A 16419-nucleotide genomic window follows, 5' to 3' on the forward strand; every position below is an offset into this window, starting at 1 on the left:
ATGTAACACTTGTTCTGTGGAAATGTAACTTCAGCGATCACAAGTGAAAAATGGTGGAAACCAGCCGTATTGATACTTCTCAATCGCTATACACCATAAAATCATAAACATAAACATAAACATAAACATAAATACACACACATACATACATACATACATACATATGTATGTATATAAGTGGTCGGGTCTATCGGATATTACGATGCCAGTTGAACCATAAGCACCTCGACGTGGTATATATAGAGCCTCGCGGCTCTGAAGACGCCATTTAAATAAAATAAAAAAAAGAAGAAGAAGAAGAAGAAGAATGACGACGCATGCGCAGTTGATTCTTTCTCTTTGCGTCGGGTTCTCGCAGAGATGGTTGGTTCTTGGGGGTTTTTTTTTTTCACGGGTTAATCTGTTGGCATCCTTCGGCTTTACCGTCCGCAGCAAAAAACGGATTGTGATAGATTATTGGCAATGATGAGTGCGACCATTTTATCTCGAGATGTTTTGTCTTGTTATTGCTGTGTCGGTGTTCGTCGAACGCTTGTGTAGGCCGATGCCTGAGCTCGGATTAGGCCCCATTTTACCTCATTCATCACGGCTGATTCCGCCGATTTATTTTATTATTATTATTATTATTTTTTTGGTTTGTTTACGCTGTGATGTTTGTGTTGTTGTTTCTTTTTTTTTGTCCTCATGAGTCTTCCGTTATTTCCTAGGCAAAGCACACGAAGAAGGTTGGTATCGTGGGCAAGTACGGGACTCGATATGGAGCATCTCTGCGAAAAATGGTGAAGAAGATCGAGATAACTCAGCATTCCAAGTACACGTGTACCTTCTGCGGAAAGGTGCGTCAGCCTGTCCAGAGGAAATGTGATGGACCAAACCAACATGTTAGGGTTAAAAGTGCGGATTTCTTAAAAACGTTACGTACTTCCTAACGACCTTTGATGTTCTGTATCCTGAACACAAACTGGCCGTTAGTATTGATTTTGATATCCTAGGGCCATCTTGGTAAACTTATTCTACGGTTATAAAATCAATTGTAGCTGCTTATTGAATGCAATTTGTTACGTACTTCGTAACATTTTTGACCCGATCATGGAAGTGAACCTGAACACCGGAATGTAGTCATGATCCATGTTGAAACTTGCCATTTTAAATCATCACTTTATGCAGAAGTAAATTGCTATTTAAGATGTTCTATCAGATGCATTTCAAATTTCTGGAAAAAGATTTTGTAAGCTTCACGATGACTGGGGGGAAATTTTGCAAAATCTGAGATTTTACACATTTGAAGGTGCCAAGATATGCAGGAGGTCATAAGAAATGTACTGTTTCGAGGAATTGTTCTATTCTTATGTATAATGATGTATATCAAACAAAAAAAAAATGCATTTTCAACCATTTTGGATAACATATACAATTATACAATCATACATGTAACCCATTTCTAAAAAATGAGCTATAAAAATGGAAAAAATAGCCTGTGTTTGGATAAAAAAAACATGTTTTGGAAGCAACTATATCCATATATAGCAAAGTCTACATTTTGTGAAATCCATCTGTGAAAATGTGAAATCCATGAAATTTTGTGATCTATAGATCCATCCATAGCAAAGTCTACATTTTGTGAAAGCACAGACACTTGGGCATTATGTAACATTTAGATTGTTTATCTTATTGAAACTGGGTTCAATTTCTAAGCTTTCTCCTCATTTCGGACCACAGTGTACACAATACCATGCTACAAGCCCTGGGTTAGATTGCTGACCTGACTATTGTTGGAATCTAATTTTCGCATAGAAGGGCTTCATCACAATGTGTGCCCTACCTCACCTGGATTCTGCCAACATTAGTTGTTGCACATTAAACAAAGCACAGTGTGTTGAGTAAAGAGTAGGCGAGTTGTCACCAGTACGCGAAACAAATTATGGATTCCTTTTTATGACCTCCCCCACCGAAGGTGAAGGAGGTTATGCTTTCACCCCTCTCGGTTTGTCTGTGTACAGGATATCTCAAAAGGTTGTGGCCAGATCCGGATGAAATTTTATGGATATGTTGGGAGTGTGACAAGGACGAACTGATTAGATTTTGGTGAAGATCCAGAACCGGATCCAACATGTCCACAACTTTTTGGGATTGTCTCTGTGCACAGGATGACAAAGGGATGAAAACATAACCACCTTCACCTTTGGTGGTGGAGGTAATTAAATAATTATCGTGTCCAGATCTTCACCAAAATGGAATTGATTCTTCCCTTTTACTTACCCAAGCTCTCCACTAAATTTCATTTGAATCCGTCAACTTTTTGAGATATTTAGTTCACAAGCAGACGGGGGTGAAAACATCACCTTCATGGTGGTGAAGTTTGCAATGCCTCACTAATATACAAGTTGCAGTAGATCTGTGAACCGATGCAGACCTACTTGCTCTCTCACAGCACCATCAAATTAGCTTTCCGTGCTCCTTCGGAAAAGTGCGAAGCTGATAAGTTGTCCAGGTCTTTTTGGAAACCGTGTATAATGCGTCGTGGTTTTATAGCTCGGATCATGCCAATTGCACTAGCCCAGAAGCTTGAGGCCTATAAGCACTGTTATTTTCACAAGGCTCATGATGTCTATCAATTCCAACCTTTTGCTATTTGATCCTTTTTAACAACAGTCGCTTAGGATTTTTTTTTTTTTCTTTTCTATTAAACAGAAAATTTGTGGAGAGGGCATGGCATTTGTGAATGACAGTTCCAAAGATGTCTTCGGCCTACCAAAAAGATCCAAAATGGCAGATGTATGATATATTTACTTTTTTTTTTCAGATTACATTTGTGGATGGCATCACCTAAACTCTCCAACCAATGCGTGTGGAGCAGACAAACACATACATACATACATACATACATACATACATACATACATCTGCTTCATTATATTGTCGCGTCTGCAGCCGATGAACACCAGCTTTGGACGAATAGCCGGACGGTCTTAACTCCGAGGCGAACAGCCAAAATTCTTGGTGGTTATGACGCGCCTGGGATTGGAACTAAATCCTAATTTGAGATATCTCCACTCGGTCACAAAAACAGACAAGTGGAAAGATGAAACAACAGAAAATCCCCCCTTTATGCCGGCACTCAGCTTTGCGTCCAGAAATGGCCTTTAGGAGCCTGGTGGTCATCGACCCTCAAAGTCACTGCATTGGAAGCGCACAAGATGGTGTGGAGTCTCTCTCCGCGGCACCACGTACGTGAGGTAATTCCTGCAGGCGGTCCTCTTTCGCTCTCAACTCAAACGCCAAGAGCGCCACAAATCGCCGCCACACCTCACGATTGAAATTGCCAATACCGCTCTCTCAGTACCAGGTCCACACACACCAAATGGTGCCACCTTCCTCCTTGATCATGAACTGATGAGGGAGCCAAGAGACGTGTTCTTCTTCCCTCACTCCAAAGCACACAAACTCCACGACCCAGCTGAACAGACAGTGGCTAATGTCATGTTCAAGCACCCGAGCAAAATCGCACCAGCACGAATAACGAAAATCACATGGCTTTCTTGTCCATGCAAAAGGTAACAGCGGCTCCTCCTCCTTCTCTCCCTCAAAAGTGCACCAAAAAGGCCAACCTTCTTCCTTGATCAAAAAAACCCGAGACACTCTTTTGTTCCAACCATCATTTCTCACGAGAACCTTCTGCCTGACGTCACACCGACCAATAATGAACCTTGGGGGTGTGGCCTGCCAGTTGCGATTCCTGGGAGGTGGGGTTTAGTCTGCTCGGGAATGTTCAGGTTCTTTTGGCAGTTGGGTTGGTGGTGGTGGTTGTAAAAACCTGGTTGTTTTTTATGGCTGGCCTTGTAAATGTAAAAATGCAGGAAAAGGTCATGGAGGCAATTGCATACTGGGAGAAACTAGCCTTAGACCCTACCTAGTTAACACAACACCACCACCCCTTGTGGTGACCGTAAACAATCTTAAGCTCACAGTTTTCCATACTTTAATTACATCGAGATGTCTCCTACCCGTCCACGGTCCATGCTATACAATACAATCCTATCTTTACTATGAGATTCCTCCATCTACCCCCACCAACGTAACAATATATAGATTTCTGAGGCAGGCGTTTTGTTGATCTTTGGTTTGTATTGCAATTGTGACGTACTTTAAACTGCAATTCTCCGTTTATCTCTTGAAAAGGTTGGAATCATTGAATTATTAGCCTTGTCGAGTTAAGTTGGCCACACAGGTTGTGATTGTTTTTGTTTGGTGTAAATTTGTGTATGTTATGATTGCAGACAAAAATGAAGCGAAAGGCAGTGGGCATCTGGCACTGTGGCTCATGCATGAAGACAGTTGCTGGAGGTGCATGGACTTACAAGTATGTTTTATTTTTCCTTTTGTTTTTAATCCACAGCTTTCTTGGTAAAAAAAAATTGTAAGCAGGATGGCTCAAAGGTAAAACACTTGCAATTGCAGTAAGTGCCATAGTCTCAATTTCATTTCCATCTTAAGTTTCTCATCTTTGTGCTTTAAATATAAGAATTTAGTTGGGTTTTCCACACCTGTGAAAGAAGGTGTCTGCTGAGGCTACATAAAAACTTTAAAAGTCTTGGATGCTTGAAAAAATGTTTTTAGAGCGTTTTGAGGAATCTCTAAGGTCACCTCAAATGGTTAAAATGAAATTGCCAAAAATATTTGTTTCTTTTGATTTAAGCAGGTCAAGGTGGTTATTCCTGATGGGATTTTACGGCTGCGGCCATCTATCTATAATTCCAGCAATCTCTGTGTGTCTGTCTGTGACCGCTGTTTCTCAACAACCACTGGTCCAATCTAATTGAAACTTGCCAGGTATATTGCTGGGGACATGAGTATGTGCGTTTTCAAGGTTTGATATTAATTGGACAAGTGGTTCCCAAGTTATGGCCATTTATTTACCAAATCAATGTCAGAACACGGTGCTATGACATCACAATTGATGTCACAATTTTTTTTTTTGTTGTTGCACGTACGGGCCCGCACTCGTAATCGATTTCAACAGTGGCCGTGGCCGTAAAATCCCATTAAATATAAACTACAGTCTAAAATCTCCACCTTCCCCCCACCCCCTGCCGTGGGGCCTCGCCACCTTGCCGATAACCTTCCCGGGGCCCGGCCCGACCCGACATTTTTTGTTTCAGAGGTTTCTTCCTATCTTTCACCATTCAGGAGATTAGCGCGTGCAGACCAACAAACAAAAACTTCAAAAAAAAAAAATATATATATATATATATATATATTGGAGGTCATTTGGCCCATCATGGTTGTGCCATACCAATACCAGATTTAATCAATACCCCTTCCCTTTGTGTGCAGCCTTTTGGCTGCTACACTGGCACTCATTTCACCGACCTTGGAAGGATGACAGGCTGAGTCAATCCCCTGGTGTTAATTCAGTGGAAAAAACAGGGCTTGAACTCAGGACCCTAGGATCCCAAGCCACCACCCTCACTACTAAGCCAACACTATGTGTATGTGTTTTTGTTTTTAGTTTCTGTGATTTACTTAAATCATGGCCTTCGCACAAAACATTGTTTTTATTTTGTTTGCGAAACTTCATTTCAGCGATGTGAAAACCACTTATAAAAGCACACCTAATTGAAGCTGGCAAATGCGTGGCGATCTTAAGATGTGTTTGGAATTGGCACACCAGTGTACGTGACGAGATGAGAGTGTCTGGCACAATGTCAAAATGCCTTGGATTATACGGTTACTAAACCTGCCATATGCTGCGCTGAGCATGCAACTGGCACTTTGTGAAGTCGTCTCTTCTTTTTTTTTTGTTTGTTTGTTTGTCGGTGTTGCAATAAGCACAAGAAAATCCCTCATCGCCATTTATCCATACCAATATTGTTGTGGGCCGGGGGTCGGTGGCGAGGAACGACCGCGAGACGGAGCAGTAGGGCCGTCTTCCACCGAACACCCGGAATTGAAAGGTCGTCACCCCGGATAACTCGCAAAGGATCGTGGTCGCCAATATTTCGACAGCGTGAGGTAGGGTCCACTTGTCTATTCCAATTTACATAAGTACTCACGCCGTCTAGCTACCGGGGAAGCCACACCCTCGGCCGATTCTGTCCTAACCAAGTCTCATGTACCGACTCGGGTCTGGCGTAACCGAGCGGGAATTATCAGAGCCGCGCCGGTCCCACTGACAACTTACGACACAAATGGCCTGACTACTTCTCAAGCCTGAACCATACTGGGCCAATGGAAGAAATGACAGGCAACGAACTGGAACATTTAACACGGGGTTTATTTATAATGGGGAGAGGGAGACACTGAGCAGACTTGATCACGAATATAATATGCAATGTACAGTGAGCGAAAAGCACTAAACAATTCTACTTAACAGACTGGTGACACACACACACACCCAAACCCAAAAAGAAATGGGGCCGGTTGGCCTTTATTCGGCCCTTCAGCCCAGGAGTTAGGCAAACTGGAGGGTCAGAGTCTGGCCAGGTACCTGTCCGCCTCGTGCGGTTTCTTTGAGACGAGCGAATCAGGATGGGACTAGCCGCGTCGAACGAACCAGCAAGCACAGGATCACGGAACCACCGAAAAGAACCCCCGAACCAGACACTCTACCAACGAGGCGAGGACGCCCGGAAAAGACCGCAGACCAAAGAGCAAAAAGCCCAGACGACGACGACTCCTTTCTCCTCCGACAATTCCAACCCAACTCCAGCGAACACTAATGGGAGCCCGGCGATTCTTATCCCTCCCCCGGGCGGGGTGGGGTCATCGGACCTCTGAGGTAATCTTTGCCCTGATTGGACAGGGTTTCGTGGGGTGATGTGCTGGCCATCCGTGATTGGACAGGGGGGAACATGAAATTCCCATTAGACTTGAGGGACGGGACCCTAACTATAAACACATACTTATCGAAATAACTCAGCTTAGGGACTGCTGTCTGTGTGCAAATGGCTTCCAGATCCGTAACAATATAACCTGAAAAAAATACTTTGCCTCCATCACAAGCCATGTGGAAAATCGATCACTGATGCTTAAACTTAATGCAGCTTCTGTGAAAGCTGGAAATTTACTCCACTTGCTGAGCAACATACTGCAATATATTTTAGCTTGTGTTTTAAGATTATATATTTATATATATATATATATATATATATATATATATATATATATATATATATATATATATATATATATATATATATATATATATATAATCAATTGAACTTAGGTATGTTTGGGAAATGTTACACTCAGTGGTATAATGGTTAGAACGTCCACTCCAAGTTTGGGAGGCTGCTGCTTCAAACCCCAACTGAGTCATGCCAGACTTTAAAAATTACCCCCGGTTGCGGGTGACGGTCATCTCTGTTTTGACCGTATCACATCGACGATTTTTCCAACTTTGAAGACGCGTGACTAACCAGGACGAATTTAAAAAAACCAGCCCGACCAAATTTAGATATTGTTCCATATTATCAGAATCCGAAGAAATTTCGAATATCGGATCATAAACGGCGGAGGAGATAGATTTTGAAAATGGACGATTTCGCAACTTTGGAGTGGCCTTGACTTTGACCTTCAATCGTGTCAAAAGTCATACCGTCGTGCATCACTCGACGTCTACCCACATACCAAATATCAAGAAAATCGGAAGAAAAAAAATGGGGACTTGGGGACGGACGGACATCGAGACTGGTTTTATGAGGTCATCTCGTTAGAGATGCTCCCTTGCCTGATGTTCAGCATTTTAAAGGTTAAGAGCATGGATAATCCCCATAGGCTGGCAGCCATGAGGAGGAGGAATTCCTCATTAGGAAATGCCACGGTGAGAAAGGTGGTGCCATTGTTGTGACGTTGCTGGTACCCAGAGTACCCTGGGAAGTGACGTCATTTTCCGTGTGTGTGTGTGTGTGTGTGTGTGTGTGTGTGTGTGTGTGTGTGTGTGTGTGTGTGTGTGTGTGTGTGTGTGTGTGTGTGTGTGTGTGTGTGTGTGTGTGTGTGTGTGTGTGTAAGCTCCACTATGAGCCATAGACCATGTAAAGAAAAAAGTAAAAGTGGTTCGAACATTGAAGACTAGTTTCCTTTAATATTCCCTAATCTGTAAAAATGATCCTTTAATCTTGCAAATGAAATTTGCACATTGAACAATTAGCCAATCACTATGCAGAAGGACTGAGGCCCACTCTTCTGGGCAATGGCAGTTTTCATTGACACACACTTTTATGAGTGGAAAACCCTTGGTATTTGTAAACTTGCCTGTGTGGGAGAACTGTTGTATCATTGTGCAATGTACCTTTTGGAGATCAAGTTCAATTGGCTGCCTTGGGACACCACTCACTGCTACCTTTGAAAAGAGTAAACCATTGTGTGTTGATACCCTACTTAAATATGATGCAATGTACAATGCTCTGATGCAGAGCATCAGTTCTACCAAAGCAGTTTGTCATCCCTCCACAATAGTAGTTGGAGCAGGCTTTTGTAATTTGTTCAGGGGGCCAGTGATGACTCACCTACTCTTTGTGAAGGACACCGTGGGATCTTTCATGTCCACCAAGGAATGCTGGGCTAAACTCAGGCTAGACAGCTGGGAGGCAGGTGTGCACAATGCCATCCACATTTCTTGGCCATCCTGTCAGCCCCACCAAAATGAATGCCTACTCTTGACTGAGTCTGCTGTCAGTGGCATTTCTGTGCCCTCAGAAATTCTGTACGCAGCAGCCAGTAGCACCATGTGCTCGAATAAGCTTTTGTTTCAATTTGCTAACATATGTGTAACTGCTGTTCTGTCCACATTGACATTAATAAGATCTTTTTGTTGTCATTTCCCAGCACCTCCTCTGCAGTGACCGTGAAATCTGCCATCCGCCGTCTGCGTGACATGAAAGACCAGTGAAGAAGTTTCATTTGCTCGTTGATGTACATTATTGGCCACAGCTGACTACCATCCAAAGGCACTAATAAAATTCTGAAAATGTCACTTTTTTGGAGCGATTGATGTCAAACCAAGAAAAAAAATTAACATTTTATTAAAAGGTATCAAAAGCACACATTTGTGGTTGAATGCATCAGCTATGTACACTATACATTTCATTGGACCTTTGGGCTAGGACTACCATGTCGCACCGGTGTGGGTGGTTCTTAGCATGATAGCACGGACCATCAAATGCATTGTGGGGTGATAGCACAGAATGGAACATCATGGACCAAATGCAAGCGGTGTAGCTAAGTTAGGGTCTGCTTGCTGGTGTTGACTTTTGGTAATCTAGTCTGTCTGTCTTTTCAATGCCTCCTAGTTCTTGGCATCTGCATGACTGTCGGAGCATTTCCTTTGGGGCAAAGGAATAGAGAGCATGGAAGGAGTGTGAGAAGCTATTAAATGATTAGGCTCTGAAGAGTTTAAATGGACACAATTTATCAGCCACCACCCTTTCCAATGTGGATATTAAAAACTATAAATATACAACCTATAAAATGTACATGGCCGGAAGACACAACGATTATCTTTTCTACAGGAGTGCACGCACACACGTTCGAGTAAAATTTGAATCCTTCGGCAGTGGTAAAATCGGTACTATGGAGTGGCTGTTCTTCCTCCACATTAGGACAAGAATGGGGCCAGGGTGCAGATGATAACTTACATACGCTGGTGAAATACACCATGGGATCTTCAGGTCCACAGTTTATCCATCATCCATCTGAGGGACAGCGCTCTCTACCACACCCTGTTGAGAGTGGAACCGAGACAAGCTCAACACCAATTTGTCAATCTGCACTGTCCTGTCAGACTTTGTCGTCATGGATGGCTCAATTTGTTGTAAACCACTACTGTTATGTCCACATTATGACATAACATGATCTTTTTGTCATCATTTCCCAGCACTTCCTCTTCAGTGACCGTGAAATCTGCCATCCGCCGTCTGTGTAAAATGAAAGGTCATTGAAGTTTAATTTGCTTGTTGATGTTTGGAGCAAAATTAGCCTGAATTTTTATTTATCCCTTTGTCCCTCACCCTGAATTACATTTTGGGTCATTGTTTGAACGAAGTCGATTTTCTGCTTTCGAGGGGCACATTGGTTGAAAGTTAGTTTAATCCAGGCTCGAGGTAAAACTGGCCTTTGAGCGTTCATGTCATGCTCTTAGCACCCTGTGTGCAACACAATGCTGTTAAGCATGTGGAGCGGGTGCCTTGTAAAACCCAAAAAGCTAGCGGCACCACTTGCACATGTAAACTTGATGTTAGGTCCACCAGGTCAGACCTAAGCACTGCCATGGCATTTAATTCACTATACAAAAATACACAATTGGCTAAAAGTTGTACAAAAGTGATGAGGCAGAAGTAAACTGCTTGGGCAGTGTAAAGACCATCCAGGTCATTTGGCATTCTCTTCAATGACAGCTGCCACTCCAACTGGCCCGTACGTTCACCGTTCGCTGGTGTGAATGGTGCAGGACGACACGCCCGATGTACACTTTCATCAGTTTGGCAATCTCGACCACCTTAGGTGGGGAGCAGGTACGGTACATTTATGAAGGATTCTTAAGGTGAGTGATATTGAAAAACGGTGAATATGTGTAATGTACTTTAACACAACAAAAAAAAAAATCAAGCAATAACATCAATTATTCCCACCATGGATTTGCTGGGTCTTTCACGAAGTCGTTGGCTTGGTCTTACGTTCGAAGTAAGGTGACAGGAATTTGTTCAGGGTGCTGGCGATAACTCGCCTCCTCTTCGTGAAATACACCATATGATCTTTAACGTCCACCAACAACCAGTGCTGGCAGACGGATCTTATGGCTTCACATACATTTAATGTGCGGCACACATTGATGTATCGTCCCACATGTGAAACACCAGGGTAAGTTTATAGCTCGGTGGAGAGTCAGGTTAGACACCTCAGTTAAGTATGTACACCTTTTAGCTATCCTGCCTGCTTCCCTCGAAGATGTAATTTATTTTTATAAAGACGTGTAGGTCAACAAAATGCCACTGCCCTGAAAAGTTTGAATGGCCTGCTCACCTGTGATGATCGGAATAGTAGATCCCGGCCTCGTAGGCCGATTCGGTAGAGGTCTGCCCCTGGTGAACCCATCGTCACGATGTGCCCATAAGGAAATGCTTCAAGAGGTGTATACTGCCCTTTCACGTACACTGCCACCGTACGTACACTCACCGCGAGCCACAAGTCTTGTGGGAGCGATCCATCCTCGCACTAGCATAAGAAATGGAAGGATACAGGAACAACATGAGATTACTGCAGTATAATAAATTCATTACAATATACATGAAGAGTAACATTGCAACTTAGTATATCTTGAAAGTTACAGATTTCTACACCCCTCCGCTCTCCCACCCAGGATTGCTGAGCAAACTTCTGAGGGTTTGAAACTCCACCTGCACATTGAAGAGCGTAGCACCGTAACCAGACCACTCACGGATGACAGCCATGTACTTCATCATTGCCGCCTCCTTGCTGAGCCCACGTAACTGTGCCCAACGTCTGAGCACATCAGCAGTAACCGCCATCGCCTCGGGTGAACGGAACTCATTGTTGGGCGAAGGGGCTTCTTCCATGACCGCATGCTGCTCCAGGAGGTGGTTGTCACAGCTGTGGCACGCATTGTCAAGTGAAACGTGTCAACATGTTTTCTGCTGTTTTGCTCACACAGTGTAGCCATCACATTGTAAATTTAGATCAAAAAATCGAAACATTTATTCTTGGAGAGATATGTCAACCTGAAAGGTAAGCCTGCTGGCCTGGCTGCCTACACACATGTATATTTTAAAGAAAACCACATCTTTCATAAGGTTGGCCTGCTCGGCACCGACCTTATGATGAAACGCCATACAAGGATGACGACTAAGGTCATCCTCCATGTGCATGTGATTATATATATATATATATATATATATATATATATATATATATATATATATATATATATATATATATATATATATATACATACACACATACACACCACTTGAAAGTCATTACGAGCACCATGTGAGCTATTGTGACAACTACTACTCTGATCGTCATAGGTGAGTGAGAAGGGCATCAAAATCTTTCACTTGAGCTTTTGATTAAAAAAAAAAATTTTTTTTTGAAGGCCTTTTGCGTTGGAACTCGGGTATAAATTCCTAACTCTTTGTGTGAGTATTGTGGAAGGTTAAATGTCCTCCCTGTTTAGGACCCTTCCTAATCTGCATAACTGAGGAGGCTCCATGAACATTGGGTCTCCAATATCAGAAAAATGAATACTGTACTTGGTAAATTCACTCAAAAATATAAATTAAACGTGAAACAGGTCTTCCCCTCCACACCCCACACAATCACAGCCAACCAGTACAACCTTGCCTACAATTATTTTAGTCGTTACAAGTGGGAGTTCACTTGGTGAGCACTGGTTTGTATCAGTTACACTGAAAATGATCTCACCCAAACATCTGCTCTGAACCGCTGTATTGTAAGCTCGCCAAAGATGACATATCCCATTTAGAAGCAAAGCCAAAATCTACGTCTCACATTGCGTTAGAGAAAGGAAGTAGTTACTGCACAACACGAAGGTAAGGTAAGATGTCGATCAAAGTCTGAGGTCACCTGAAGGAGGCTCTTTCACTCTAGGTTCGTATGGGTCCTTAAAAGTCCAACATTTCTGAGTTGTACAATTTAAGTACTTAAATGTCCTTAAATTTCAGGAAAATGTTCAAAAGTCAATAAAAATCAGATTTTCCTGTTATTTGATGAAGGGTGTTTCATTTTCCTCGCACTAGTATTCTAAACAAGGACCAAGAGCCACATCCTAAAGGTTTTGTCTTCACCAGAAGAAGAACAAGAAGAAGAAGAAAAAAACAAACAACAACTTCCGATATTTCGTCACGTGCCTTGATTAAGCCAATAGCGAGACCCGTCATCGTGTATTTACAAAATATAGTGTATTTACGAAATAAATAGTGTATTTACGAAATTACAACACATTAAATGGAATAATCTTTAAATAGTAACGTGAACTTTTCGAAACTTAAAAGCAAATGTCCGAATATATTTGATTATTTTGTACTGGATTATTAGATTATTTTGTGCAGATTATTGATTATTTTGTACTGGTAGGTGCAATGCTCAAAGTTGAAATCACAAAGGAACTGCTATCCTCAGCCTCCAGTTTTCAACATAAATACCATTAATATCTTGAAGAGAAGAAAAGAAAGAAAGGGCAAGAAGCCATCCAAAGAAAACGAAAAATGGTTGAAGATGAAGTGGATGGTTTGAAAAAGAGAAAGAAGGTGTTGGAAACTGACATAGAAGGTCTGACCACATTGTCAGAAAAATATGCAGATGAGGCTGAGGCAAAACGTGGCAAAACGAGCCACAGTCTTCTGGTAAAATCAAATGCTCTCAGGCACTCTGCCAAGCAAAAACGGGGGGAAGTCAAAGTTCTTGAAAGAGAAATTGAGGAGAAGGCTAAATCCTTGCCTGCTATGTCCTAATTGGATATTACAATGACATGTAGCTTACAAAATGTACTGTTCTGTAGTGTAGAAGCAGTCAGGAGCTGCTGCAACTTTGCAGGTGGCAGCACCTCCAATAACATTTTTACATAACAACACATTAACATTGAGAGTGCTGCCATCTGGAAACTTGTGACTGCTCCTTGCTGATTCTACAGTAACTGTGAAGTGAATTTGCCAATTGACTGTGTGGCGCTTGTGCCTTGTCGACTGAATAAGCTCCTGCTGTGTTCTGTATGTTCATTATTAAAATAGATTTTTTGTAAACTTACTATCTTTGTTAATTTCTAGGTGAATCACCTCAATTTACCCCTGGAATTTCTAGGATGTGGTCCTTAAAAAGGGGTTATTTTAGCCCTTAAAAGTCCTTAAAAAAGACATCTCAAAATAAGTGGGAACCCCTGTCACTGCCTTCTACCACTCTGTGTGGGGGGGGAGGGGGGTGAGTGAGCAGGAGGAGGGGGCAAAGGGGAATGCCACTGCTATACAAGAAAAAAAAACAACAACCTTGATCTTTTATCCTCAACAAGCTGGTACTCATTTTCCAACCTCTAAAGTTTGACAGGGGGTGTTGAACCATCTGCTGTTATTTTGACATGGTTGTGGTTTCAACCAAGGAGACCTAAACTACTAAGCCAACCTCCTTAACCATTAAGCCACCACAAGGCTTTAAGAAACACCAAAAGTTTTATCCCGAGATTTTTTTTTGTTTGTTTTAAAATGTTAAGGGGCACAATGCATCGGCTGGCAGGATGATCTAGAGGTACACACACTCGCCTCAAAGCCTGGTTTTGAATCTTGACCCAGCTATAAACCGTCAGTCTGGTGTTTCAAATGCAAGGCGAGGCATCAATGTGTGCACCATCCCTTCGAGCATTCGGTGGTGGGTGTTGGAAAGCAGTATATGAGCTACTGTCAGCACCCTAACCAAATTACAAATTCCCCATGAATCGTAGATCGTTTAAAAAAAATATTAGATGTAATTGAATGTGCGTTATGCTATATTCCTCGTTTACGTGGATAACATTTTGATGAAGTACCTTTTCCGCCGCCTTTCCTGCTCAGCTTCTGCAGGTTGTGAATCAGTGCGGCGCCGTATAGTACGCCGCAAGGTTCCTCCCAGGAAACGTGAGAATTGCCGAGAGGTTGAAAGTGAAGGAGAGGCGGGTGTTGGTAGCTTGTTGAGGCCTGAAATGCATGTGGTTTTCCAATTGAGTCACTAGCAGAAACCAGGCCTTTTTACCATAATGTTCAATGACAGCCTACCTTAGGCCTACTGCTTTATAATGTGTTCCTCCATTAATGTATACCCTAAAATATGATGAACATTTCCTGATGATTTGCCATTATTATGCGTGACCCATGTTTCTTGCGGCCGTTGTGACAGATTTGAAGTGTCTTAACATTCCTTTTGAAGTTAGGCCTTCTGTATGATTGCTTAAATAATGTATTGCCATAATACAGGGCGTTTCAAATGTCTGGAATCATAGGGATATTTATTTTATAATTTTGTCATAATAATTGCTCTTATTGTGAGCTACTGACATGCATACACATCAATTCTTGTATGTAGGTTTCTTTGAACATTTGTTGACATTGACATGTCGATTTTAGCACATTCGTTTCTCATTTCAATCTTTAGACATTCAATTGTATGTGGTCTCTTGGTATAAACCACTGATTTCAAGTTTCCCCAAATAAAAAAGTCAAGTGGCGTTAACTCAAAGGCCTTGTGTCAAAAATAAACAAGAAAATACACCCGTGCGGGAGTGACGGTCATTTCTGCGAGAAAATATGTAGCCTCCTGAAGGTAGGGCAGTTTTTGCAAACTTTGAAGTCACGTGACATGAAACCGAAAGCGAATATCGAAAATCCGGCCCGACCAAATTTAGATATTGTCCCATAGATTCATATGCCACAATCAAATTCAAGATTGCTTGAGAAATTTAGGAGATAGATTTTGAAAATCGTCATTTTGGCATGAAAATCGTCATTTTCGCCTTTTTGCCAACTTTGAAGTCACGTGACACGAAAACGAAAGCGAATATCGAAAATCCGGCCCGATCAAAATTTAGATATTGTCCCATAGATTCATTTGCTACAATCAAATTCAAGATCGCTTGAGAAATGGCGGAGATAGAATTTGAAAATCGTCATTTTCGCAACTTCAAAGGCCTCGTGACCTTGACCTTCGGTGACCTTGAAAGTCATACCATCGTGTACGTCTCATCGACCTCTATCAGGATCACTAATGAACAGATCTCTCGCTTCAACTTCATTGTGAACGGACGGACGGACGGACCCATATTACCATTTCTCTCACCAATATTATTAGGTCATTGGAAATGATCTAAAAAAGAGCAATCGGAGCTCGCAGACTCTCACCAGGACTTCTTTTGAGTGGTGTATTTTTTTTATAGGTTTGAGGGAAAATCCAATACGGCTGCCAAACTATGTGTCCGATCAAGTTGAAATTTAAAAACATGTATTCCCCATCACGATGATATCATAAATGTCAAGTTTCACATCGATTGATTAAGCGGTACCAGAGAAAACATTATTTAATATTTTCTTCAATCCAATATGGCTGCCGAACCACGATCAATTATTTTTTAACACACTTGTACAATCATGGCTTGGGAACACTTGCATGAAGTTTCACCCTCAATTTGTCCAGCCGATCTGGAGAAGATTCTTATAGGTTTTAGGGTAAATCCAATATGGCTGCCAAACCATTGGACCTATGACGTGTGTGAATTTTTTCTTCCTCATGGACAGGCGGTCGTATGTGTGAAGTTTCACCTCAATCTGTTGAGCCACTGAAGAGAAGATTTTTGAAGGTTAAAAAAACAATATGGCTGCCGAATCATGTGACCGATCACGTTATGATTTTTTTTTCTGTGGACCA

The 16419-nt window shown here is 42.0% G+C and overlaps 2 protein-coding genes across 7 annotated transcripts in view; one reads left to right on the plus strand and one right to left on the minus strand.

The window, feature by feature from the left end:
• Positions 1–205: 205 nt before the first annotated feature.
• Positions 206–9042, plus strand: RPL37A (ribosomal protein L37a). Its single transcript, XM_085883799.1, has 4 exons — positions 206–363; positions 708–836; positions 4278–4360; positions 8827–9042. Exons 1-4 carry the CDS (start codon positions 361–363, stop codon positions 8888–8890), a joined length of 279 nt encoding a protein of 92 aa, XP_085739925.1. The 5' UTR covers positions 206–360; the 3' UTR covers positions 8891–9042.
• Positions 9008–16419, minus strand: part of LOC147024160 (unconventional myosin-X-like) — a 76565-nt gene continuing 69153 nt past the window's right edge. For all 6 annotated transcript variants that reach the window (XM_085883794.1, XM_085883793.1, XM_085883792.1 and 3 more), the window contains 4 exons: positions 14552–14699; positions 11394–11607; positions 11020–11211; positions 9008–10495 (listed from right to left, as the gene is read on the minus strand). In XM_085883794.1, coding sequence (XP_085739920.1) covers positions 10385–10495; positions 11020–11211; positions 11394–11607; positions 14552–14699 — 665 coding nt within the window. In that variant the 3' untranslated portion in view covers positions 9008–10384. The remainder of the gene's footprint in view (positions 10496–11019; positions 11212–11393; positions 11608–14551; positions 14700–16419) is intronic.

Source organism: Eptatretus burgeri, chromosome 6, assembly GCF_056783735.1.
Source record: "Eptatretus burgeri isolate ZD-2024b chromosome 6, Ebu_testis_v1, whole genome shotgun sequence".
Taxonomy (NCBI): Eukaryota; Metazoa; Chordata; class Myxini; order Myxiniformes; family Myxinidae; genus Eptatretus; species Eptatretus burgeri.

Bases quoted from the DNA above. Each gene is read 5' to 3' on its own strand.
- RPL37A (XM_085883799.1), top strand. The intron at 837-4,277 runs GTGCGTCAGCCT...TTATGATTGCAG, and splicing joins CGTGTACCTTCTGCGGAAAG to ACAAAAATGAAGCGAAAGGC. The intron at 4,361-8,826 runs GTATGTTTTATT...GTCATTTCCCAG, and splicing joins GGAGGTGCATGGACTTACAA to CACCTCCTCTGCAGTGACCG.